This window comes from Phycodurus eques, chromosome 4, assembly GCF_024500275.1.
Source record: "Phycodurus eques isolate BA_2022a chromosome 4, UOR_Pequ_1.1, whole genome shotgun sequence".
Taxonomy (NCBI): Eukaryota; Metazoa; Chordata; class Actinopteri; order Syngnathiformes; family Syngnathidae; genus Phycodurus; species Phycodurus eques.
This window is the reverse complement of record NC_084528.1, coordinates 27,418,268-27,444,960: the sequence shown is the minus strand read 5'-3', so window position 1 is coordinate 27,444,960 and position 26,693 is coordinate 27,418,268. Positions and strand designations below refer to the sequence as shown.

General features: G+C 40.5%; 3 protein-coding genes across 8 annotated transcripts in view; 1 reads left to right on the top strand and 2 right to left on the bottom strand.

Moving 5' to 3' along the window:
- skap2 (src kinase associated phosphoprotein 2) overlaps nucleotides 1-13,855 on the top strand; it is a 34,253-nt gene extending 20,398 nt beyond the window's left edge. The window contains exon 12 of the mRNA XM_061674949.1: nucleotides 13,381-13,855. The gene's annotated coding sequence lies outside the window, so the exon portion shown is untranslated. The remainder of the gene's footprint in view (nucleotides 1-13,380) is intronic.
- On the bottom strand, nucleotides 4,730-8,103 carry snx10b (sorting nexin 10b). Of its 4 annotated transcripts, none has more exons than XM_061675785.1 (6): nucleotides 7,976-8,103; nucleotides 7,665-7,804; nucleotides 7,488-7,584; nucleotides 7,275-7,376; nucleotides 6,330-6,539; nucleotides 4,730-6,007 (listed from the first exon to the last, which is right to left on the bottom strand). In XM_061675785.1, exons 1-6 carry the CDS (start codon nucleotides 7,984-7,986, stop codon nucleotides 5,887-5,889), a joined length of 681 nt encoding a protein of 226 aa, XP_061531769.1. In that variant the 5' UTR covers nucleotides 7,987-8,103; the 3' UTR covers nucleotides 4,730-5,886. The 4 variants fall into 4 exon arrangements, with proteins under 4 accessions (XP_061531769.1, XP_061531768.1, XP_061531770.1 ...); XM_061675784.1 differs by having other exon boundaries at nucleotides 7,488-7,588; nucleotides 7,669-7,804; XM_061675786.1 differs by having other exon boundaries at nucleotides 7,488-7,588; nucleotides 7,669-7,781.
- On the bottom strand, nucleotides 9,039-26,158 carry cbx3b (chromobox homolog 3b). 3 transcript variants are annotated; one of them, XM_061674951.1, is made up of 7 exons: nucleotides 26,064-26,158; nucleotides 24,842-24,923; nucleotides 23,310-23,394; nucleotides 14,998-15,139; nucleotides 13,349-13,493; nucleotides 12,737-12,870; nucleotides 9,039-11,743 (listed from the first exon to the last, which is right to left on the bottom strand). In XM_061674951.1, the coding sequence occupies exons 4-7, from the start codon at nucleotides 15,132-15,134 to the stop codon at nucleotides 11,623-11,625; spliced, it is 537 nt and encodes a 178-aa protein (XP_061530935.1). In that variant the 5' UTR covers nucleotides 15,135-15,139; nucleotides 23,310-23,394; nucleotides 24,842-24,923; nucleotides 26,064-26,158; the 3' UTR covers nucleotides 9,039-11,622. The 3 variants fall into 3 exon arrangements, with proteins under 3 accessions (XP_061530935.1, XP_061530936.1, XP_061530934.1); XM_061674952.1 differs by lacking the exons at nucleotides 23,310-23,394; nucleotides 24,842-24,923; XM_061674950.1 differs by lacking the exons at nucleotides 23,310-23,394; nucleotides 24,842-24,923; nucleotides 26,064-26,158 and adding an exon at nucleotides 16,900-17,165.
- Nucleotides 26,159-26,693: the final 535 nt, after the last annotated feature.

Here is a 26,693-nt window from a genome sequence, read left to right as displayed (position 1 = left end):
ATTTCATCATCTACGCTCCATAATATCATCAAAAGGTTCAGAGTATCTGGAGAAATCACTGCATGTAAGCCGCAAGGCCGAAAACCAACATTGAATGCCCGTGACCTTCGATCCCTCAGGCGGCACCGCATCAAAAACCGACATCAATGTGGAAAGGATATCACCACATGTGCTCAGGAACACTTCAGAAAACCGATGTCAGTAGACAGTAGCTACTATGCAAAGCAAAAGCCATTTGGGCAACCGTGGCCCAATGGTTAAGCTCATCGCCTGCCACCGTGGGGGACCTAGGTTCAAGACCCCGACTGGACCATCCGCCCCCGACTCACGGCTGTGGTGTCCTTGAGCAAGACACTGATACCCTGAAATGCTCCCCGGGCACTTCAGCTGCCCCCCCCCAAATTTTGTGTACATGCATGCATGTTCATGACAATAAAAGGTGATTCTTCTTCTTCTTCTTCTTCTTCTTTATTTATCAACAACACCCAGAAACGCCGCTGGCTTCTCTGGGCCCGAGGTCATCTAAGATGGACCGATGCAAAGTGGAAAAGTGGTCTGTGGTCGGACGAGTCCACATTTCAAATTGTTTTTGGAAATTGTGGACGTCGTGTCCTCCGGGCCATAGAGGAAAAGAACCATCCGGACTGTTATGGCGTGAATCGTGATGCACAAACTGTTTAATTCTTTACATTCTATTTAATTATTAATTTTTTTAATGACATATGATTTTATAGATTGTTATTTTCATTAAGAAACACAAAAGTTGTTTTTTTTTGGGTCGGGGGGGGGGGAGGCCCGGAAAGGATTGATATTTCCATTAATTTCAGTATGGAAAGATGATTTGAGATTTTTACATTACATATCATATTTAACATTTTGTTATGAGCGTGGTCACTGAACAATATGTTTGAATATACATTATATTCCTAAAATATAATTGTTTTATTTTATAACGTGTTAGTGTTTGGGATAGAACCTTACGAAGTGTCCAGTCACATTGCCGGATGCTTAAGGATTGCAGTGGCGATGCGTAAATAAGCGTCGTCGTCCTAAATTATTTTATTTGCCGGGCTCGCTCGGTGACGGCATCTGTCAGAATTCACATGCTACAAAATGTGTTACAATGAATAATTCGGAAAGTATAAATAAAAAGGACCAGTGAGCACAGCTACGCGGTCTCAATGCAAGGTTCTTCTCATCTATCATCGTCTTCTCCAAAGACTTTTTTTCTCTGGCATCGGACTTGAGGGAATGGTGACGCTATGGTATGATCTTCATTTACTCACAGGCCAACGTGCTGATGGCAGCATCGCTGATCAGCCGTGAGTGCAGGTGACAAGGAGCCATTCCATCTAATTACTACATCCGTGCACCGGCACCATTCAATCAACACCGGAGGGCAAATAGTACAGATTGGGACTACGTAGATAGAGAGTACGCTTATTTTATCTCGACTAAATGACTGAAAGAAGATAGATGGCTAGAGACAGACAGGCAGACACTGACTCAATTTTTACATACACTATATATTTTTCTCATATATATATATATATATATTTTTTTTTTTTTTTTTGGGGGGGGGGGCGGGGGTGTTTCATTAATTTCTTTGTCAGATGTTCACAAACCGTAAAATAACTATGCATTTAAACAATACGGGAATACACAGATGACGACGATGTCATTTCTTTGGAAGCCTCTGGTAGGTCTATTGACAACATTTGAGCGAATTAGAGAGACTTGTGGATATATCTGAAGGCACACCTGAAACACACTGCTTCTTTGTGTAACCTCGTGGGAATAGCAAAAAGAAATCAGCAAAGATATCAGGAAGAGAACTGCGGACTTGCACAAGTCTGGTTCATCCTTGGGTGCAATTTCCAGATGCCTGAATGTGCCACGTTCATCTGTTCAAACAATACAAAACTATAAACACCACGGGAATGTTCAGCCATCATACCGCTCAGGAAGGAGACTGGTTCTGTTTCCCAGAGATGAACGTGCTTTGGTCCGAAATGTACATATCAATCCAAGAACAAAAGCAAAACACCTCGTGGTGATGCTTGCTGAACATAGTAAGCATGTCATTATCCACAGTGAAACGAGTTGTTTGTTCATGTCTTTTAAACAGACACTATGTGGTTGTTGTGAATACACAGTGTGTATGCCTTTTTTATTTATTTTTTTATTTTTTTTTACTGTTTAGTTTGACCGTAAATGTCAACTGAGAGTGGCAATAAACAGCTCGGAGCCTCTTTTTGAATTATTGTTCATTGTCTGACAAACTGCTGTTTGTTTGTTGTGAAGTGGGTTGAATTGAGTCCGATTAATGTTGGACTGTGCCATCTTAAATTTTTGCTTACAAGTCAAAGCAAAAAAAAAAAAAATCGACTCAACAAGGAGCTCGTAACTCGAAAAACTAGGAAGTCCGGTCACTCGTAGCTCAAGTCACCACTGTATATAGTTAAATTTTGTGCACAATTTTCGTCTCATCAATCTCACGTAAAGCGGTGTCCAGTAGCTGAGTCGCACGGACCATTAACTCATCCCCGTTGCCTCGTCATGCAGATTCTTGCGGCCGACTGCAAGTCACAAAGGTCAGTCCCTGCGTGAAATCCGAGACGGCGTGAAAAAAATATTGCGAGTAGAGTGGAGTATAATTAACACTTTAATTAATCCTGGACTTCCACACCATTTAGCTTGCTCCCACTTGAATGGGATTGTGTGGCTGTATAACAAAGCGACACATCAGTCTCGCCAGCCTGGGTTGTTATCATTTAGACTCCAAGCGTTTTATCCCTCTGTCATTCCTTTGCTCTCATCTCCTATCTATTGGCACATATCGACTGTTTCCGCATTGTCTCAGTCACGGAGATTTAATATCGCAAGTCATGCTGAACTTCTATGGCTACTAATGGATTGTGTATAATGTGGCGCTTAAAATGCATGAGCAGCCACTGATTTATCTGTAATTTGCCTCCACTGGAGCGTATCTCCCTCAATACTTGCATTTGTTCTTGGCTTGGGAGCACAACGGAGAAAGTTACATTGGAGTTTGAACACACAAGTGATTCTCCCGCACATAAAACGGGTTTTTGGCCTCGCTGATGAAAGCGATAAGAGTGACACAAGCATGCAATCGCAGAGTTGAGGTTTGAGCTGCTGATCTGGGAGATGTGCCGCGTCTCTCTGAGGCAGATGGGCATCCCCCAAAGGTTCCATTCGCCTTTGTTTTTTCTACGCTGTCAAACCATAAGCGTGTTAATTACAGTTTGCATTGCTCAGACATTTGCTATAGTGATAAAAGTGGCATTTTTAGATTCTGTTTGAATAGTTGTGCTGTGGTCCTAGCCAGCTGCAGTGGCATTGCATCCCCCCTTCCTTCCACTTTTTTTTTTTTTTTTTTTTAAATTCCCTTTGACCTCTTGGTGGTCATGCAATATGAAGCAAGGAGCTGTTAGCAGATCGATGTTTTGGGTTTAAAGGTGTCTTTGTTGTCATGGCAGCGTGCTAGGCCACCTCGGCTCAAGGTTAACTGCTCAGGGGCCGCAGTCATACGCCATTAAAGGAAGTGGTCGATGCCGCTGGACAGGTCAGACTGACACCGGCAACGTTTTAATCGCTCAGACTTTAAGTAAAGAAACAAGCTCTTAATGCTGCACAGATTTATTGGCCATTGCTGAGCCGTGCTGAGGACTGCAGAGTAATCTTTGTGTGATTTACTTAACCTAACCTAACATTATATCTTTAATTGCTGGTCACAAAGTGCAATATGATGAAAAGAAATGGGGCAGCTTCCTGCATTAGCAAACCCATCTTTTAAGAATCTATAGTCATGAGTTTCCTATCAGAAATGGCAATAACACCTCCATCCATTTTCCATACCGCTGATGAAGCCTATCCCAGCTGACTTCAGGCAAAAGGCCGGCTACACCCTGGACTGGTTGCTCGTCAATCGTAATGCAGTCATTTCCTATGATTGCTCTTTTTCAACCTCAGCTCATGATTTCTGTAGTCTCTTCTTTTGCACTTTGTTACAACTGTGGTTGTTTTTTTTTTTTTAAATAAAGTGGCCAATGAATAAAGTTGAGATGAGTCATATTTTATGCAGACTAGCAGAAATGAAATCAGTGCTATTAGTAATGTGCTCTGGAGTAAAATCATTCAATAAAAATGTACTATTTTTAAAATCCAGACCAAAACTCATCTGTTTAGCCTATTCCAATTTAATGTATATTTTGTTTGTTTTATTCTTATACAGTGCCCTGGAATGCACCTACGAATACATTTGCACAATGTGAATATCAAATATTGAAGTCACTTTTAGTGCAGTGGTACATTCGCCTGGCCGGTGCAGGTAGGGTGGGTTCCGTCACTTCCCACTCTGTGGCGATGTGAATGTGAGCGTGAATGGTTCTCTGACTGTATGGGCTCTATTTTCAAAGACGACGCATCAATGGCGGAGCACAAAAACTGGCATATCCTGAGTTCCGTGGAAGCGCAAGTCTCGCTGCGCATGTTTGCCAAGTTGGCAGAGCGGTCTGTGCCAAACTGGGCATACCGGCGCAACGAAGCCCTTATGTGTGACCTACAATGGACTGGCAAAAAAACAAAAAACAGCTATATAATACTATGAAAAATGCAAGAAAAACATTTGTAGACTTGGGCAATGTAACAATACAGAAAGTGGTTCATTTATATAAAAAAAAAAGAAGCCAAAACACGTCAAATGTATGATGTACTGGGAAGTATTTTTAATGTTTGTTGCCAAGAAATAAGAACAAAGTGACTCAAACTATCATTTTATTTGATGAATCCACCAATCCTAGGTACATATTAAATGTGTAGAATCCTGATCTACACTTGCAGTAAAAACAGGATAACTCACTTAAAAGTTTGAGGAAACATACAAATTCTGTCTTCACATCACTTGCAAGTGTGAGCTTATGAGTGTGCAGAATACAGATTCCGAATTTATATCGTATTCTTCCCCTCACATAGAAAACATTAGCGTAAGCGGACGAGCATGCACAGATTTTACTCCCACACATCTTCATACATCCTTCGTCCAATTTGAGTTGTAAGGTCTACCGAGGTCGAAGGTGACGACCCCCCACCCCACCCCTCCTTTCCGTTTCTTACAACATTCTTTGTCTGCTCCTGCAGCTATAATGAGCACAGCGCTTATCTAATTCGCTGTGCAGATATGTCACACCACCCTCATCTAGTCTTCATTACTTCTGCATGAGCGCGCTGCTGCTCACATGCCGAGAGTATACTATAAGAATGGAGACGGGGTGCTTATGCAAATTACAGAGAGACTGTGTCGCTGGCATGTTCTTCTGCAGGTAGCAATGCCCGCCTGTCTTCCCGCTGGCCCTCGAAGACAGAGGCCAGTCCACAGGGACCCCCCCCGCAGTACCTCCCACCTGACAGAAGCCGTGTCTTAAAATTCTGCACAGACTGCTTGGTGCACATGACAAGCTGGTCACACCTTATTAATCAAGGCAGTCTCTGTGAGACGTGTGCTTACCAATCTGGAAGTCAGCCCGTGGACAGACTGTGATATGGGATGCATTTGTTGATGAAGTACAGTAAATATAGATAACACGCGGCACACTCTTGGTATAAACATCTAACAGATGGATGTACCAACACTGCCACCTTCTGGAACTACCAGAGTCATTTACATGTAAACGAGACATTCAATATGGGCACTGATTATTATTCAACATAATATCGACATCATCAAAATGTCCAGAATGACAAGAAACAGTAAATAATAATTAAAAAAAAAAAAAAAAGGGGGCACAGGGCGAACATTTGAAAATGCAGGCAAGTCGACTCCCAATATTTCCACTAGTGATGATGATGATGATGATGATGTAGTCATGGAGAATCTGAGGAACAGCAGACGCTTTGCTCCTGCGCGGTTCCCATGTGATCAGCCGAGGCTTTGTTTATTGCCAAGTTTTCCTTAAACTGGCACTCTGGATCTTTGCAGTCAGAGCTAGAAACATAAACAACAGAGACTGCATTTAATTTAGTATTGTTGATGGTGGACATGAAGTTTTAACCAGTTTTTGAACTAACTATTGAGGTTATTGTGAAAGTTAGGGTGAGAGTTAGTGTTTTGATCGCTTTGTAGCAGGATCACGCAAAAAAACCACACAACAAATTTCCATTTAAACATTGCGAGAAGGGCTTCGCTGATGGTGTTGTGGTACATTGGCCTCAATTGGGTGCAAGCAGCGTGGCTTCAGCTCCCACTCAGTGAGAGTGATCCACAAACATGGAGCTTTAGAACACCGTATAACAGTAGAATGTAATACCTGTCAGAATCCGAGTCAGCGGACATGCTCAAGTCCTTCTGCAAGGCCTCTTGGGATAGAAACCTCCTGATGCCGCAGCACTGTACCGCCTGGGCCACAGAGTAGCGGGTCCTTCCTGCGGCGCAGGCCTCCATCTTGACCACGCTGAGCTGCGACTGCAGGAAAAGGTGCAGGCAGCTGTCGGACAGCAGCAGGGGACTCTGGAGGATCCTAGATGAAAAAGCAAAAAGTAAAAGGACTGTGTCATTCGTCGAAAATACATTTTTACATTAGTTTGATTGGAAATTGTGGTTTCCAGTTCAAACCTGTTCTGTTCCTTTAGATTGAAAACTCATTTCACATCCATCAATTTTTCTTTAAAAACAAATCGGACTTCAAACCAGAGGTTTTTGTGACCATGTGATATATTTAGTTGTTTGGGAGCTCAATGTCAAAATGTCATTCTTGAGGATTAAGATCGAAACAAGTGAATGATCTCGATACTTTTAATGAAATTCAGGAGAACAATCACCATTTTATATAGTTTACCTTTTTGACAACTTTAATATACTGTATCTTCATGACGAAAAGCGTCACTCGTAGTGCGTCTTCCCTGGCTGACACTGACAGCAGCACTACTGCTACTGGCAAGAACATCTGGCTCGTTTTCTGTTATCGTAGTTGTGATTAAAACCTCTTCTTCTCGGCTTCTCCTCTTTTCCGCTCCACTAGGAGAACCCTGTTTCATTTTCCTCACAGTGCACCAACAACTTTGATTTGCTAATTTCTACCCTGCCTCCTCCTCAATCCACTCACAATATAAAGTTTGAACTAAATCATAAATATAATTTCAGACATGAATACATTTTGCTGTTACAAATTAGTTTTTTTATTTTTTATTTTTTTTTAAAACATTTGGTCCAAAGTATAATTTTTTTCTGTGCAGTTTTGCAACATGCTTCTTACTGTTCTAAGAACTTCTGGAGGCCCGCCATGCGCTCAGAAATCTGCTGGGCGCTGTTCAGGCTGAAGAAGGGGTTCTTTGGGGGCAGCTGCGGTAGTTGCGTCCTGCCAACGACAATTTAAAAACAATAAAATAAAACAGCCCTAAAGCGACCACTGGACTCAGCTCAGATAACTTGGGAAGCTGTCTGACAGTGTTGGATTATTTCCGCTCACATCAGCATGGAGTTTGCTTGCAGCCTTTGTCGGAGCCACACAAACTCACTGAACCTCCTTCGCACTCGTGAGATCTTCTTGGTGAAGAACACGCTGTCTGTCTAAAAGACATAAACAAGTCAATCATTGACAGAAATCATTTTATGGTTAAAAAAAAAAAAAAGAATGCAGTTTTACCTACATGTAAACAAATTTCATAGTCCATGTAGGCGTGCCAAAAGTCATTCTTTTGGATGCGTGGGTCTCGAACCCACACGCTGATGACCTGCTGCATGGAGGTCTGAAACTGTAAGACTGGCCGGGAGGAAAATGGGAAGCTTTTTTTTTTTTTTTTTTTTTTTTTTTTTTTTTTTTTTTTAAATCAGCAGATAGAGGAAGTTACATGACACGTTTGGAAAATCCATAGAAGTGTTTTTCATTGCTCAGGTCCAAAAAGGCAAATGTCTTGTAGACATAGTTAAAGGTCAAGATTTAGTCGTCAGCCTTACCTGATTATCATCAGGAATGTCAGTTCCTTTTCTCGCAGGTAATCATGTGGCAATGTGTTTGTGTTTCAGAGGAATGTGCGATAGTGCTGCACTTAGCAGTGAGCTGGAGGGTTTTATGTTCAGCTTTACTGTTTAAAAAAAGAAAGTGCAAAGGTTTCAAAACACTGTATAGTCACAAGATGTCCACAGGCCCCTCCTATTTGCCCCTCTAGTGCTACTGTAGCAAAACAAGGCTCAAACACATTCATTTACAATGCCATACGCAGTAAACAATATGCATACTTAACTATGTACTTGTTTCTTTAGTAATTCGATTTATAAGAACAGGTATCTCCTATGGACATTAAGCCCATTGTTGGATGCCAAATACTTAGTTTTATTTATTTATTTTTTAGAATTTTCATTTATTTCTAAGTACAGTACGGAGTACTTTCGCCGCCTCTGCTTATAATAATGTTTTTGTGTAACAATGACACAAAACTTCTATCCTCTCTGTATCACATCTAAAAAAAAAATGGTACTATGCAACAAATACAAAACAAAAACTATGATCAATTTAGAAGTAAAAGAAATGAAAGGAAAACTATAAAGTTTTGTTTCTAAATCTGTCCGTAAACCAGACGAGACGATTTACAAGTTCAAGCACTAGTCCCAATAGGAACCTTGAATAACCAGGTTTCCAGCGCCCCACACTGCTGCGATAACCATGTTATCGAAGTGCTCACATTTGCCGCTGAATGACTGTCAGATTTTTTGCGGTCGGAGCGCGTGAGGAAAAAGAATACACGTGGGCCAGCGTATGGGTCACACAATGATGCTTTTATTCGCAGCCACGTCACAGATCAACAGTCTCTACACACACGCACAGTAACCGCCGCTCAGTAGTAGAGTAGGTGTGTTTTATGAGGAGGTGTAAGGTTAAGTCGAGTGTGCCATAACAGGATATGTCTGCACGTGAGGAGTAACTGACCGATGACATCCCACTGTTCATCTAAAGTGCTACATTGAACTTTTTTTTTTTTTTTTTTTGAGACTGTGCAATAATTGTGCACAATTCATTAAGGGCAGTAAGGCGACTTTTTTTTTTTTTTTTGCTAATTTCTGTGGTGAACAGCACCAGTTTGAATGAATTTAAGTCAATCTCTTTATATTTATATAAAAAAAAAGAAAGAAAGAAAAAAAAAAAAAAAAAAAAAGGGCACAGAAAACATTTGGTACAAAGCAGCTCATTGGAAATATGCTGGGCAACAAGTTTGAATAAAACATCAGCCACAAAATACATTCCCCCCCCCCAAACAGAGTGGTTTCATTACCCAAAACCTCTACTCTGCTACATTTATTTGAAAGCTTTAGGTACTTTGAAAATGAGCATCACGGGACAATAATGAAAGTAGATTTTCACATAAACACAAAACACACATTGCATTAAAAAAAAAAAATAAAATACAAATTTGGACTCAGGGGCACAATAAGGTTTCAATCAAAAAAACGTTGAGACTAACCGAAAATGGGGGGCAAAAATATTTTTGGATAACGTTTTTGAAAAAACTGCATATGCATGCTCGGCGAAATTTTCATATAAATACCTGGAATGGACATTTGACTCAATTTCCTTGATTGACTATGGGGAAGATTAACAATCAAATAACAAAAAAATAGCATTTTTAATACGATGCAATGTTGTTTCCATTCTTGAGTTGACTTAAGCAGAATCATGCAACTTGGAGATGATTCACTGCCAGCCTTCCCAGTTAACATGGATATTTGACTTTTAAAGCCATCAATGGCAGTGAATCTCTTAAATTGAATCATTATTTAAGTAGTTTTTTTATTTTCCTTTAAGATGTGTGAAATATTACAGTGGCTTACAATAACCTGAAACACCTTTTAGGAATACATGATGTAAATGAACACTTTGGCCTACTACGCTTTTAATGTTGACCATCAAGGTTGTACTTGAAGAGCTATTTTTAAGTACAACCCCAATTCCAATGAAGTTGGGATGTTGTGTTGAACAAATAAAAACACACAATGATTTGCAAATCATGTTTGACCTATATTTAATTGAATACACTACAAAGACAAGATATTTAATGTTCAAACTTTATTGTTTTTAGCAAATAATCATTAACTTAAGGCAACACGTTCCAAAAAAGCTGGGACAGTCATGTTTACCACTGTGTTACATCACCTTTTCTTTTAACAACATTCAATAAACGTTTGGGAACTGAGGACACTCAGAGGAGACTCAACACCCAGAAACGCCGCCGGCTTCTCTGGGCCCGAACTCATCTAAGATGGACTGATGCAAAGTGCAAAAGTGTTCTGTGGTCCGAAGAGTCCACATGTCAAATTGTTTTTGGAAATTATGGATGTCGTGTCCTCTGGGCCAAAGAGGAAAAGAACCGTCTGGACTGTTATGGACGCAAAGTTCAAAAGCCAGCATCTGTGATGGCATCGGGCTGTGTTAGTGCCAATGGCATGGGTAACTTACACATCTGTGAAGGCACCATTAATGCTGAAAGGTGCATATAGGTTTTGGAGAAACATATGCTGCCATCCAAGCAACGTCTTTTTCATGGACGCCCCTGCTTATTTCAGCAAGACAATGCCAAACCACATTCTGCACATGTTACAACAGCGTGGCTTTGTAGTAAAAGAGTGCCGATACTATACTGGCCTGCGTGCGGTCCAAACCTGTCTCCCATTGAAAATGTGTGGCGCATTATGAAGCGTAAAATATGACAACGGAGACCCCGGACTGGAACAGCTGAAGCTGTACATCAAGCAAGAATGGGAAAGAATTCCACCAACAAAGCTTCAACAATTAGTGCCCTCAGTTCCCAAACGTTTATTGAATGTTGTTCAAAGAAAAGGGGATGTAACCCAGTGGTAAACATGACCCTGGCCCAGCTTTTTTGGAACGTGTTGCAGCTATAAAATTCTGATTTAATGACTATTTGCTAAATAGTAAGTAAAAACAGTAGTCTTTGTAGTGTATTCAATTAAATATAGGTTAAACATGATTTGCAAATCATTGTATTCTGTTTTTATTTACGTTTAACCCAACATCCCAACTTCATTGGAATAGGGGTTGTATTTTTTGAGGTATTACTTTGTTTAAAAAGTTTGAGAACCACTGAAGTAGTGTACTTCATTTTCTAGCTACTGCTTCAAGACACAATTCACATAATTCCACAGGGTTTCCAAAATGATTAAAGATTAGAAAAAGTACTTTTACTTTGATATTCAAACATGAAATGCACTGCAAGTTGCCTTTGACAGGATTGAGTTTACATCGCTGCTAGTTCTTGGGTCACATACAATTCCTTGTTGTGCCCCTGACTAAAGCTTTAGTGCAATGTGCTACAACACACAGAAAAAAAGGAAAACAAACGAGCAGAAATATGAACTTACTCCCTTAAAAATGATATAAACAGTCCACAGTGATTGGGTGTGCTACATAATAACAAGAGGAGGCTACAGGTAAATCAGCTGCAAAAAAAGGCAGCGCGGAGTGTCTATCGCAAGGCGAGCACGACCACCGTTATGTGCTTGAGGTCAGCTGAGCGACGCCGCTCCAGAGGTAAAACTAAAAAAACTTGAAAGAAAACTTGTTCACCTCGACCCACGAACGACCGTGCGAGTCACTGCTCGTCGTCTCCGCAGTGCCAGGTCAACTTCTGCTCATAGAAGTCGATGACCGCCTGAGGGCACCTGGCGCTCGCCTCGTGGGCCGGCAGCAGGGCCACGTCACCCGAGTCCTTCCTGAGGTACAACACACAATAACATACTCTTAAGTGACCTCTCTAATGCTGTGAAAATTGGCACTTATTCCATAGTTCTGGACTTAAAAATGTCTACAGGAAAAAGAAAATCCTCAAACTAGACTCCGTAGTCATGTTAGGCTTGTTTGTAATGACATAATTGATTTTCATCCACATTTAGGTAGAAAACCTGTGAAAACCTGCTGATGTCAGATGAGCACATTTCCTTATATTATATTATATAGAATGTGTTCTGCGGCGTAATTGTCGCCTATATTGAAAGTGGATTTTTTTAAAGACAATAACAAGTGAAAATAGTGATGTTGGATACATTTGAGTAGGCTTGTTTTGTTCAAATCGATCGCTGTAATGCTTTGTTGCAGAATGAAGGCAGCCGCATGAGAGGTGATTGTGTGGAAACTCATTTTTGCCAAATAGCTTTCGTTAGCTTGTTGTATTGACTGCATCCCTCAGCTTTGAATAAGAGTTTGGAAAGATGCAGGTGGTGCAGGTGTTTGCTTTAGTGACGTTAAAGACCTTTGGTACGGGTGGCATCGTGTGAGCACGGCAGACTGACTAGGAACAAAAAAACGGCTAATTCACTAAAAGAGTCATTTAAGATAGAGTTTTGCATTACGAACATGGTCACGGGACGAAACGTTTAGACAAACAGGACATTTTTATTTTCACAGCTGTAAAGAAACACTATTTCTATTATGTGGTGGTTGCTGCAAGTTAATGCTCATTAAAAAAAAAAACTTCCAAAGCTTTTTTGGTATCAAAAGAAATAGACTTACAAGGGAAAAACCAAACGAAACAGGGCACATTTGAATAATGTCATTCTCATGTACTTTTCTATTAGGAAAATCAAGCCACAACTTCCCTGAATTCATTGTCACAGTCACACATTTACAGTCGTTGCACCAGCTTAGAATCCCCCCTTGCTCTGTGTCTAAATGTACAATTTAAAAATAAGAGGAAGCACTGAAGTTACCATTTGACTAAAAACATGAGCTCTCCTCGTCTGTCTGTGGAGCCGATGATGCATTCAAGCTCGGGGTAAGCTCCCAAGTCGACGGGCGAGTCTGGATTGTCACCGCAGTGTAGAGTGTGCATCTGCGGTGGGGACTTCATGGAGAAGAGAAGGTTGAATGTGGTTTTATGTGCTCATAAAAGAGGAATTAATTCAAACAACATGCACAAAAGGGAACAAAGCGGCCAACTTTTTTTTAAACAAAGATGATGTGTCTGTAAATCTTGACTGCTGACTACTACTATGAAATAATCTTCCAAAACTATCGGTCAAATTGAAAACATTGCAATCCTTTTGCCTTGATTGGCGACACTCACCTTTCATAAATCTTTTAAATGTTGTACTTTAATAAAGGTACAAATTCTACTTTGTTAAGTCACGTAGGTTCACATGTCTGTGACCACAATAGTCTAACAAGAACCATACAAGCACAATTCCAGTAAAATTCCTCCAAACTCTCAGCCACAATGAGGGTACTATGCGTGTGCTTTAGTCAGATTTATTTTATTTTATTTTTTTTAATAAATGAAAGGGGAAACATGCGCAGTCCCAGACTCCTCTTAACACACTCACTATTTCCGTCTCCTCTGTCATTTCTTCCTTAGGAACCAACCCCTGCTCTTCTTCCTCATTCTCGGGCGAGAGGCGATTTCTCAGATACTCCTCAATCAGTTCAGGACAGTCCAGGTTGTCCTCAGGCTCCCATGTGTTGTCTGCACTGAAGCCAAGATGGACAAAAGACACATGAGCGCATTTACTCCAGTGATGCTAGTTAAGTAACATGGAACTTGAACATTTCTTAAGGAATTGCATGAGTGCTGTATTGAAATATCAATAAGAGTGTCATTATCAAAGCAATACACACACCCTTTGTGTTGTTGTCCCTACAGTTGACCATGTGCATTTAACACTTTTTGGGCATCCAGCCAGGTATTAAATATAATTTGGTATGTCAGTATACCGTATATTTTTCCATTCCATTGTGACATGTGCTTCCATCTAAAGTTACTACACGTTTCTACCTCTTTGAAACCAACCTGGTACATTCAACGTAGTGGAGATCTTTGTTAATCGTAGTGCCTACTTAATCACGTCACTGCTCGACAAATGCTGTTTTTTTTTTATTCTACAACGCCACCAAAATCTCTCCCTGTTGCCACTGAACCGAGATGTCGTCACAGCGTCCTACCGCCAATATGTGCACTGCCAGCTGCCACGGCAGCACATACACAATGAATGGGTTAGTTGACAGCACACTGAGCTGTGCGAAGTGCAGTGTGAAAAGGACTTAAGTCTCGCCTTCCCATACAATCGGACTCAACTGTCACATCCCAACTTTTCTGTCCCTGTTCATGTAGTCATTGGACGGTCCACATGTCAATCCTGCTCGGGATGTGATGTTAATCGTATGCAGAGGCGCTGCGCGGGATTTTTCAGCCCCACCACTTCAATCCTAAAAATTAAAAAGTAGTATTTTTTGAGCAAGGTTAGAAGAAATGTCATTACTTTTCGGCACCCCGGTTGTGTGGCTATGTTAAACGTTATGCACAGCAGCAGATGTTATCCTGATTTACAGTGGCCATAAAAACTCTACACACCCCAGTTTAAATGAGTTGTCCATTATATTGGTCACACTAATGGTGGAAAAAGTTTTGAAAATTATTTATCTTGGTCTCATTTTTTTAATATCACAAAAACCTGGCATTTGAACAGGGGAGTGTAGACTGTTTATATCCACTGTATGTGTTTTTCAGGGGGGGGCAGTGCAGTGCAGTAGGTAAGCGTGTCTGTCTTACACTTCTGAGGTTCTGGGTTTGAATCTTGGCCCCGGACTTCTGGTGTTCTCTGCTTGTTTCTGTGAGTTCTTCCAACATTCCAAAAACATGAATGTGAAGTCTAGACTAAATGGTCCATAGATGTGAATGTTTATCTACTGTATATGTGCCCTGCAATTGACTGACCACCAGTCCAGGATGTACCACGCCTCGGCCAAAGTCAGCTGGGATAGACTCCATTGCATACGCAACCCTAATGAAGGCAAGTTCTATAGAAAATCTTTTTGTAGGGCTCAAACAATTAGTAGACTGAATATTTGGGCAAAAGTCATACTCTGGAAAGCCTAGTATGATTATTAACATTTTGTTGTTTTTGGTAACGTTGTCTTGCCGTCATTATATTCATAACAATACATTCCCACTTTGCTACTATTGGCAAGTACTCACTCTGTGAAGCCTTTCCACTTGAGGAAGTACTCCACTCTTCCATTGAAGATCCTACGACGAGTGATCTTCTCCACTACATACTCCTGCACAACGGAGTCTTCTGTCTTCCTCTGCTTGGCCGTCTGCTTCTTCCTCATTCTTCCTGCGACAAGACACACAATGGCAACATGGTTACAGAAAGTGAGTAGTAGTAAATTATAACATCTTCCTATTGTGGTTGACAATGCTACCTGTGTGTTTAGTCAGTGTGTGTTGTCACCGATTCTCAATGACTGTGCCGTAGCATAGTGTGCCATGAGAGATAATCAGGTGTGCCATACGAAATGATCCAATTTCACTTAATTGGTGTGTAAATCCTTATTTATTGACTACAAACCATGTATCTTTGTTCATCCATTAAAACCAGCCATGTAGAATGAAAGTTATTGTAAAAGATGTCATCCATTTTGCCGACAGAGACTCTCCACGCTTTGCTTTTTCGCCACAGATACATTAATTCATTAATTTTCCGTACCGCTAAACCTCACTAGGGCCGCAGGCGTGCTGGAGCCTATCCCAGCTATCTTGGGGCAAGAACTAGTCCCCAGCCAATTGCAGGGCACACATAAACAAACTATTCACACTCACATTCACATCTACGGATAATTTAGTCTTCAATTAACCTACCATGCATGTTTTTGGGATGCGGGAAGAAACCAGAGTACCCGGAGAAAACATGCAAACTTCTCAAAGGCGATACCGGATTTGAACCCGGGTCCTCAGAACTGTGAGGCAGATGTGCTAACCAGTCGTCCACTGTGCTGCCGCCACAGATACATATGAAATTATAATGTATTATTGTGTACACATAAATATATATACACTGTAGGTAGCTGCTGTCTTGGTACAGCTTGACAGTGTCTGTCTGTACATTGCTTTGTAATCAAAGAGTAATTTTTCTCTCAATCAAATCAACTGTTGTTGCTAATTTTGTTCACTGGAGGTCAGACTGACGACCACTTACCACTTGAATGACATTCTGAAATTGGCTGCTCAGAAATGAACACCTGATATTAATGCACTTGTGAAGGCTAAAAAAGATGATAAGTTTAAGGAGCAAACACAGCCTACTTCACATAATATGCTGTGAGACCATTTTAAGACTCAATATTGCAAAATGTCAGTCAACAGTTTCAGTTCAAAAGAGTGGTGGAACGATTCCCCCCCCGCACTACCACTTGTATGTATTATTTGCAAGGTAGGTGGATAACTGCACCCTCTTTTCCAAATAGTTACCGCTTCAGTTCGCATGGTGTCAGTTGAGGCTGTCAAGATTTCAGATGGATGTGGAAATGTATACAAGTTTAAAATTATTTCTAGATCTTAAGTTGTTTTATAATTGTTTTTGTTGAGAATTTTCAGATTGCTCATGTCATTCATAGCAACAAGATAATCAATAAATGTGACTTATATTAAAACTATGGGGAAAAAAATGGAATAGTCATTATTTATAGTTTACTAAGCCATGGATTTACTGGTCCGGCCCGCTTGAGATCAAATTTTTGAGGGGCCTCCATGGGCCTTCTTGCCCCGGGGCCCCAAGGAGTCTAGAAACGCTCCTGACCCTGAGTAAGTAGAAAATTATGAACCATTTGATGCGTTTTGCCATGAGATAGTTCTAAAATAAAATATGTGCGTTGGCTCAATAAATGTTGAAAAAACACTGGCGCGTGTGTGGCATTTCCCAGCATGACGTATGTTTACATAGCTCCACCTGCTGGATTCTACCCGGAAGACAACGCGCTACCACACAAACACGCTAACTCTTCCACACGTTAGTTTACAGAACATTCCACCGAGCTGAACATGTGAGTGTGGGGCCGGTCCGGCTTATACAAGCCGCCTGGGAACACATACACGTACGTTATTGTGGCGTTAACGCAACAGCCCCGGTTCGGTTCGCGAGTGAGGGAGGGGGGGCGGTCGTCTCCGGAGAGTAGTAACCTCACTCCACGTCCACGGTGCCGCCAAACGAGCCGCTCCGCCGTGATCCCATGCGAGAAAAGAACTTTTTGGGTGGCCGAATTGCGATTAAAGATGGCCGTTGGATGCTCGGAGGAAGGAAGTGGTTGCCAAGGGAAAAGGTCATGCCAGGAATACGGCGGGAGACGGCGGGAGCGCGCACGCCGCTAGTCCGGAAGCAACCTCGCCACCCATGGGTGTCACCTGGGTATGACATGCTGAGTGACGTTACCAACTCAATATCATTTAGACGTTTTTTTTTCTTTTTAAACTATATTTATGTTAAAGTATAGATGATACATTTTAGGTAAATATTATTTTTATTTTATTTTTTATGTAGACATAATTTTCACGGAGGGATGTGCATCCATCGACCTCCGTAACAATAATGAGGAGACCAGAGAGGAAAAGCCTCCGAGGCATTTGATTGACAGTTTACTTCCAGCCAATAGGAAAGCATAAGGCCTCTGATTGGCTATAGGAGAACACGTTTCCTTACATGTTTTGCATATTTTTTTTCTCAGCAGTTTTCGAGACAGCCGCTAGATGACAGTGTCGCACTTTGTAACTACTAACCAATGTTCATTTTTTTGGGAAAGCATTTTAATCCATTTAATATATGTCCTTGATATTCAGTTTAAGGTTGGACTAGTAGGCCAAAAGTGGCACTAGTAGTAAAAAAAAAAAAAAAAACTTAGTAAAGAACAAAGAGCATTTTAGTACATGGACCTTAAACTGGGTATCAAGGATATCGACTCAATGTCAAACGCCTTTCCAATACAGTTTCTTCAAATGTCATAATACGTACAAAGTATTAGCTATAGCTCTCAGTATGACGCAGTGCAGTTCTACACCAATTTTGTGAGCAGCAAGTCTTGAACTATGACCCTCCTGTTCCAAAGGCCATGTACTTACCAACCTCTGGATTTGTAGAAATGCAGATTTAAAAAAAATAAAAAATAAAATACAGGGCTCATATTGAATCTCATTAGTAAATCTAGTGAAATGTCATAAGAATATTGTGATCGGTCACATTTATGAAAAATGTTAAATGAGAAGCCACCAGAGAAGCCACAGGGGATGCGATTAAAAGTGTTTTCATGACAGAAGCCTGCATAGATTAATGTGTGAGTATTCTCTCTCGCTTGCTGTCTCGCTCCTTGGATCACAGTCCCTGAGGACCAAGCTTCCATGTGAATCCTTTAGTATCTGCTCCACTACAGGTCCAGTTCAGTTCCCAGTGAGGCGTCGATGTCATTATCAGGAATCATTCTTTATTGAAAGTGGCACAGTGCCTTTTCTTCTGCGATCAATTATTGACAGAGTGCTGTTGATGTTCTCAACCTGCAGTATGCAGTATGCAGGTTCTCGGTCCCTATAGTGGTATGCGAAAAGAATCTCTAAAGTTAATACAAATAATATTTACAACATAAAACATGGAAGACAATACAACATATTAAAATGGAGCATACTGTAAATCATTGACTTTTTCTTCTTCTTCTTTTTTTTAATAGCTACAATTCCAAAGTACTCTATTTGCTAACTCTCTTTAGGGCAAAATGTAACTATCCACTCTGTCAAGGAGATCTATTGGCTTTTTACTATCCCGTGCTACAACGCATTTATTGTGAAACTGTCCTCTAAGAGTGCAGACATCTGTCAACTTGTCAAATTGTATTATTTTATATTTATTTAGTTCTGCTAAACCGACGATTTAATAATTATTTGTAAAAAAAAGTAGGTGAAAAATAAGTTTATTTTAGTAATACTTTTTATTGTTTACAATAAATAAATTAAACAATTGTTGAATGAGATAAATGAATTAATAAATAAATACATGTAAAATAATTTAATAAAATGTATTGTTCACCATAATTGATTATATTACTATTGACGATAGTTAATTGATCAATTATCTAATCAAATATAGAAAACTGAAATGCACAAGTATTTTCTTTTCATTTTACTAATCAAAAAATATTATTACAGCATTAACAAAAAACAAAACAAAAAACAATTGAAATGAAATAAATGAATTTAAAAAAGAATACATTTTTAGAAAAAAAGAACTGCTTAATTAACAAATATGACGGGTACTCTTGATCATGTAACTTTAAAAACTGTAAAAACAGGAAATGCTACAACCTCAAAGCGGTTTTTGAATGTCCAGTCATACATCTGCATTACTAAATCATTCCACAACTTATGTATCAATGTGACTTGCCAAACAAACATTAGTCAACCACTATCTTGACAACCAAACATGATGTCTTGCTGTGGTTTTCCCTGTGAGTTGTGGCATTGGTTATCTCCAGCATGACCCTTGAACCCTTTCAGCTTTTCTGGCATTTGAGCCCTAGTTGCCATAGTAACTCAGCAACTATAGGCCTGCGCTGTCACCTCAGGCGCGGGAATGACATCAAGGCATCGCAGGTTTGACCTTTTAGGTTTGAACCTGGGCTACGTCATACCTGTGTGCTATTTGCTCTCTTCTCCCCGTGCTTGCGTGCGATGGTTTACTCCGGATACTCCGTGCCATATCCCCAAAACATGCGTGTTAGGTTAATAAAGACTCTCAAAATTTTCCATGCGTAGCTAATATTTTTGCTTAGTTACACAAGAGAGTCAAAAAATGCGAACGCAAGTGGCCGTAATGTTGTGGCTGGTCGGTGTATATTGCATTTCATTTGTGGCCTTCCTCATTTATCAATGGTGTGCACTGAGGCACTTTTTGTCAAAAGCCAAATGGAATGAACCCAACACTGCCCAGAGCCGTAAAAATGATATATAGTTGTTAATGAAATGACACGCTCCCATTTACACAGTGAAAAGAAATATCACCTTCCCCCTAAATCTGGCCCCGTGCCCCCTAAGCCAGGCACATTCCTGGAGCCCTTTGTGAATGAAACCCTCGTGGAGATAGGAGCCCCGAGAGCCATTGTCAGGGTAGAAATGAGCCCAGATGGATCCTGCTGTGAGTGGCCAGAGGTCCAAGTCTGACTAGACACTTTTTTTTCAACTACCCCCTTCCCCTGTCCTTCCCCAGTTCCGTCCGTCCCCTAAACCTCTCGCGTTTCAGCCAAAGTGCAGAGCAGAGTTCATCCCGGTGAATAAAGAGAAGCGTTCACGCTTCTCCTGCTGCAAAGTATTGACGGACAAGCGATTTACGTTCATGAGCTCCGAGTCATTGATCGAGCATTTATTCATGAGTTACTTTGGTGTTGAGCATTTAGGCGCACACCTAACACCACGTTTGGAGTGGAATCAATCGTGGACTGTTGGAAACTGGGTTATTTTTCAAAATATCTATTATTTCTTTTTATCCATCTGTCTAATTGAGTAATTGGTTAAATGGTTTAGTTGAACAGTGGTAAAAGAAAAAAAAAGTCTAAATAATTTAACATTTAAACATGAATTTTACTAAATAAAATGAGAGTGAATGATTATTTCAACAGTTTTAAATACACATTTTATTTATTTATTGACACTGCCTTGCCCATCTGTCTGTTTCAAAAATCTAATTTTGCCTAAATCTGCCCACCCATGATGTAGGATCACCCACGTCAGTTTATAACAAGCAAGTGTATTGTCAAATGATTCAAAATTGTTCATTTCAAGTTAGAGTTGTGAGAAAACTTCCTACCCAAACTTGATGAGGTTGTTTTGCAAACATGCAGTCTTCAGCTCAGGTTTTTCTTGGGGGGGGGGGGGGGGCTCGTGTCACCCAACATGAAGTCCACAGTATCTTGTAACAATGTGATTGGCAGGAGAAAAGCACCAGTGACAAGTAGACACTTGTCACTGAACAGAGGCCATTGTGTCAAACAATGAATGAATGAAAGAAAAGCCAAGGAATAAAGCTCACCTCTAAACCTTGAAAGAGAAAACAAACCCCAACCATCGCTATTTCTCCCACTTCTCTTTACTCACAAATGTACTCGACTTTTTGTCTTCCTTTAGTTCGGCGCATGTGTTTTGATCGTAGGGAACGCTTCATTGTTATACAATGCTTATCTTCATCAATATATTTTGGCTGGGGATGACAGTACAGGCAGCATACTGTTTTTATTTATTTTATTTTATTCAACATTTATGTTTTTTGTTCAATACAATAATGTGATTAAAGTAGGGGTGTGAAAAAAATCGGCTAACTCTGCTAAGTCGACCCAAAACGTTGGTTGACGCAAAAATGTCTGCCCGCTGCCCGGAACCATTTGGCCACTCATTATGTTTACCGCACGGACTTTTATTGCAGACGGACGTGCCGTTGGACCAGTGAAAAACATTCCAAACAAATGACAGAGGAGCGTCTGTAAGTGATTTTAAGACACTAGTAGATGTGTAATATACTTATAACATGATGTATGAGTGAGCTGAATGATTTTTCTTTGCTTTTCCTAAAAGGGTAATCGCTAGCGCGCTAATGCTAATCGTGAATGCTAACCGTTTAGGAAAAGCAGATTTTGTTGTCTCCATTTCTGTACAGTCTCTACCATACACTCAGTACCAACATATACAGTTTAAGGCTAGAAGTCAAGCGCTCATGAATAAGAATAAAATGTATGTCAGTTAAAAAAATTATAAAGGAGGGGGTTCTTCGATTTCTTTGACAAAATATCTATTGGTTAATCGATTCTAAAAAGATTTGACAGTGACAGCCCTGGATTAAAGTAGTATTCATCCCAAAAAATCGTAATGTAATTTTGATGACAAAAAATGGTTCATTCATTGTGTTCATAAACAAAAGGGTTTGTATGAATTACCCCCAAAAGAAACAAAATATCCCCATGATTCCGCAACTAAAGTTATAACAGAAAGTTTCTGGAAAATGTTCTGCCCCTTTACAACCTTAGTTTTGAAGTTGCACTGTTTGGACGCTCAATGTTTTTTCTTTTGTTTTTAAAAATGATGTGCTGTATCCTCATAAAAGTACTAATCCTTGACTGATACCTTGCTAGATCCTCTTGCCACTGTACCGTAGCCACTCTGTTTACCTTTTACCTCTTCCTTCTCTCACAGCTGTACACTTTGAACTGTTTATTTGCTTCTCATCCAATTGCCTTTTTTTCTCTTTGTTCAAGTTACTGGCTCTCCTCCACACAAAGATCCACACTGAAGATTTTCTCTGCATTTCTACATTTACCTTCTTTGTCAGTCAAACATTCTTTGTGCCTCAGCACAGCGAGGCCCTGAATGCCACCTGAAGGACGCGTTTTAGCGTAGGCTGAGGATGATAACCAGCTTTCTCTTCTGTCAAAAAAGAAAATAAATTCTAAGCAAAACCTTGCAAGGAATTGACCTTTACAGTAAACACTGGCACAGCACACGGAGAGAGTGACGTTTGAATAGCTGAAGGAAATGTTTTCCGTTTTTATTGAGCATTTTTCACCCTAGTGCATTGTACGTGAATTTTGATCGACATGTGACCTTAATTGATCCTTTTCATATTCACAGTTACTGTTTCAGGAAGTATTCTTATCTAAAATTGAGTGGAGCCCTTTCACACAGTTTTGAATGCTGCAAGATGACAAAACAAAACCTGCAATGGAATCTGCAATTGGACTGTTTCATTCAAACACATCACAGGATATCATCACAATCCCCGCATACCACCGCAATCATATCCATTAGAGGTGATCAGCAGTATAGAGATGACACCACAACAATCTGATTGGACCTTTTCTGTTCAACGATTGTTCCACACTATTTCTGGGTGATAGGGAGCCATTGATGCGTCCCCTAAAAAGGATGATAATTCCCTATAGATAGCACAAGATGCTGGCAAAGCACTACTTTTGTCTAAATGGACCTCCTCAACTAACTTCAACATACAGTAGTTCCTTGGCATCAAGATGCCACAATAAGGAATTGCTTTTGCCTGAGTGCAAAAAACAGTGAATACGTGAATTTTTCACCAAATAACGGAGCGTTGTTTAAAAATATATCTATTAAAAATGTAATCTGCAAGTCGCAAATTTGTGGGGGAACACTGTAAAAGATAAATATCAGCTGTATTTTGACACATAAAAGCATGAGTGTGAATGGTTCTCAGCATTCACAATAAGTTTCAGTGGCCATAGGAAAGACATTATTTTGGCCTTTTTGCAATTCAATGACATGGTAACCAAACTTGATTTGCGCCCGAGTGAACATGAAGATAATTTACATCATCGCCACGTGCAATTTAAATCCAATCCAAGCCTTATCTGGAGTCTGTTACTGAGTGTGGATACAGGTTTGCAGCTGAGTGAGGGAAGGGAACTAAAGTGGTCCCTCTGGTTGATGTTGCTGCTCAGGAAACAGGCTCTTACTAGTCAGGAGTTGAAGTGGCGAGCCCAGGTCGGCTTACATTTCCCTCGTTAGCGCGGAGACAGCAAGGCACCAGCTTCTGCAGTGCTAGTAAACAAGAGTGAAGAAGATATAAGTGTATGTATTGGCTGAGTGGTTGATGCTATGTACGCAGTACGCAGTGGTCTTGAGGTGCCTCCAACTTTCCAGTGCCCCTTGCACTGAACCAATAGGCTGTAGAAGAGCTGAATCCAATAGATGTATTTAAAAAAAAAAAAGACACTTCTGACTGGATTGATCAGACATACAGTTTGAACTTGTGCAAAGGAAAGTACAGAATGGACAGATAATATTGTGATTGAGTCTGTTTTGGCAGCACAGTGTGTTAACAGTGGTTCTCAACTGTTGTCACCCTTGGGCTCGCATTTTCCTATTGTTGCAAAGTTGCGAGCCACTTTTATAGAAGAACATAAAAGTTTTGTTTTGTTTAGAATAGCCTTTGAAAACACTTGTACAATATATTATATTTTTAAATACCGTTTCAAATGATGTTGCTCTACAGCCAAAAGAATATTGGTAGCCATGACCTCCGCTAACCTTAGGCTGAGCTGCACTGTATTTGTTTACGGAGTAAACTATTGGCTAGAGTGCAAGGAAGTAACATTTCTTGTTGTTTTCCTTGTTGTCATTGTTAACATTTCAACTGCCACCCTGCCTGAATTTATTTCTTGTTTTCAGAATAAAAAACCTTGCAAGGACAATTCAGGAAGTCAAGGTTAGCTGCCTTCCACAAAATGCATTTTGGTCTTTTTAGCCAAATCGGTCAAAGGGTTTCTTTTCAGTCAACAGAGAATGATATAGGGCTTTTGTATGGAATTATAGATTCCACTTCCAAACAAACTGTGTGCTGCCTTTTAGAAATGTCTCATCAATACAGTGGTGAGTGATGATTCACGGTGTGGAGAAGAACGTGCACATTTATGTATTCTGAGAGTTGGCACTTACAGAAAAGCTTGAAAACATACTTTGGCCAACACATACAGTATAAGGTTAGTTTTATAGAATAGCATCGATGCTTATGCTTTCAAATATGATATTGAAGACCATATTCATCACTGCTTGTCTGTCAACAAGAAACCTGTTGGTTTCTCAGTTTGTTGTCTTGCTAAAGGGTTAATGGCACACTGTCAATGTGGCTGAAGTCAGTTATACTGTAGGCATTAATGCAAGACACACCCACACGTGCACACACATGCACAGACACGCATACGCTGACCTTCTCTATGACCTTATTGTTAGGGTTTGTTGTCAGTGCCTTCTGAACTTTGTGAAGCTGCCACGTCAAACTACACACAACCTCTCTGACAGCTTTAAAACACATTTTTTATTCATAACATTTCCCTTAGTAGTCAAACCTCTTGATTTAAACCTTATTAGTTTTGACTTGTTGCAAAAAAACATCAAGATAGCAAAGTCAAATAATATTGGAAATAATATTAGCAGGAGTCTTGATTAGAAGTTGGAGATTCAATAACATTTACAGAGCTGATTTTACCTGCATGCTTCTGGGTCCAAGATGGCATCAAGTTCTGCAGCGTCACCTTGCCAGGGGTGCAGATGATGCACTTTTCTCTGCCCTTGAAGTGGAATGCACCAGTCGAGAATGCCAATAAAGGAAGGATCAGCGACGTACAAAGAGGGGGTGGGGCATCCAAACGGGTTATGGTGGGCACAATTGTGTTTCAGAGGTGAAAAACTTTCACTTCCCCCGAAACTGCACCTTTGAGGGGCCTAGTTCTGTGACAAGATGTATGTACTGCACCACCAGGAGCACACAATCAGCCTTTCAATTTGTGTCCATTTCACAAATAGCCGGCTTATAAATCATAAGCATGCACATAATGACATGACAAATATCAACAAGCTACTGTAACATTTATGTTCTCACTGGCAGCGGTGCATCACACACTGCAGCGCTGCGGGATGCTTGAGTGAGTACGCGTGAATCAATTATTCATCTCCATGTCAGAACACTGAAGAGACTTTGATTGTGATAGATGTGCAGACATGGCAGCAAAGCGCAAACACGCAGCGATCTCCACTGACTCATCTCTTCATGGCAACAGTGGAGGGTTTTGGAAAACAGCCCGCGGCACTTCTGGAGTCAGCACAAGACAATCTAACTAAGTCCGTAATCCACTACTTTCTTTTCGACTAGTTCATTGTCCGATGTTTCAAGTCCGCAGGCTTAGCGGAGACAGGTGACTGACTAAAGGTGGGCTCAAAGGTTAAACTTGGCCCTCCATCTGAATTTTCCCGTCAGGGTAACTGGATCACGAGCTTCTGTTGTGGACGTTCAAACGGCTTATCTCGTGACCACAAAAACAAAGCGAGCCATGATGCTTCAAAGGCCTGTTTGAACGTGATCGGCGTTTACAGCCTCGGTCAATCATGAAAGTCAACAGGCATTCGGCCTCCTACTCTTTTGTGAGGCTTTGCACTGCTTTAAGCCCCGTTGTAATAAAACAGCATCACTCTTACAAATACACACATTTGAATGATTGCAATGATGAGTACTGAGAGGAAAGTCAAAGCTTGTGAGAGTTGAAATTGAATAGAACAAATGTACAAATGTTTTAGGCCAGTGACGCCACAAAAGGTTACACCAAGAGCCACTTAAAAATACGTGGATCAGGAACATGGGAGCGGGGGGGTGAAACACTGAGAACAAGGAGACACAAGAGTCAAAAAAGGGAATGATGACTAGAGTCACTTACATGAGGTAAATGGGCTGTGGTACCGCTGAAGTAACTGCAATACTTTGGTGAGGATTACCTGGAACAGGCAGGCTTATATACTGGTGGTGATGAGGCTGATTGGAGAGGTGCTGAAAACAGAGAGGGGAGGGGGGAGAGAGAGAGGACGCAAAGCGCCCTCCCGGCTCCAATAATGGAACTGCAGGGCAGTATATGACAATGTCGTCCTCTTCAGTTTTCCCGCTTAAATCGCAATGAATTTAACAAATATTTTGTAAATTGGTGGGTTTGATTACAGAACTGAGCGGGCTGTAGATGGCCCCCAGGCCATACTTTGCCCACCCATGTCCGTGTACTACAACCACACTAATAAACAATGTTATTGTTATCTCCTTTGACATTCTCAATCGAACCTGAGCATTGTTGTCTTGAGTGAGTGTACATATAGAATTGATAAATTGATAATGAGGCTCATTATTAATTAATTTAATCATTAAATGAGCCAAGCAAAGCTATTACTGCCTTAACCATTGAGAGTATGTATGAATATTTAAAGTCCACATCACACGTTTTCTATTGTATGGCCTCATTGTTTAATAATGAATATGGGACATTTGCCCTAATAGGCGGTAAGTGGTGATTCCATCCCGG

Coding starts and splice junctions, on each gene's coding strand:
- cbx3b (XM_061674951.1), bottom strand. CDS start 15,134: ATGAGGAAGAAGCAGACGGCCAAGCAGAGGAAGACAGAAGACTCCGTT. Junction 12,871..13,348: donor TGACAGAGGAGACGGAAATA/GTGAGTGTGTTA, acceptor TTCTCCATGAAG/TCCCCACCGCAGATGCACAC. Junction 11,744..12,736: donor CTCATGTTTTTAGTCAAATG/GTAACTTCAGTG, acceptor GTTGTACCTCAG/GAAGGACTCGGGTGACGTGG.
- snx10b (XM_061675785.1), bottom strand. Junction 7,585..7,664: donor TGAAATTTGTTTACATGTAG/GTAAAACTGCAT, acceptor TCTTTTAGACAG/ACAGCGTGTTCTTCACCAAG. Junction 6,540..7,274: donor CTCCAGAAGTTCTTAGAACA/GTAAGAAGCATG, acceptor TTTTTCATCTAG/GATCCTCCAGAGTCCCCTGC.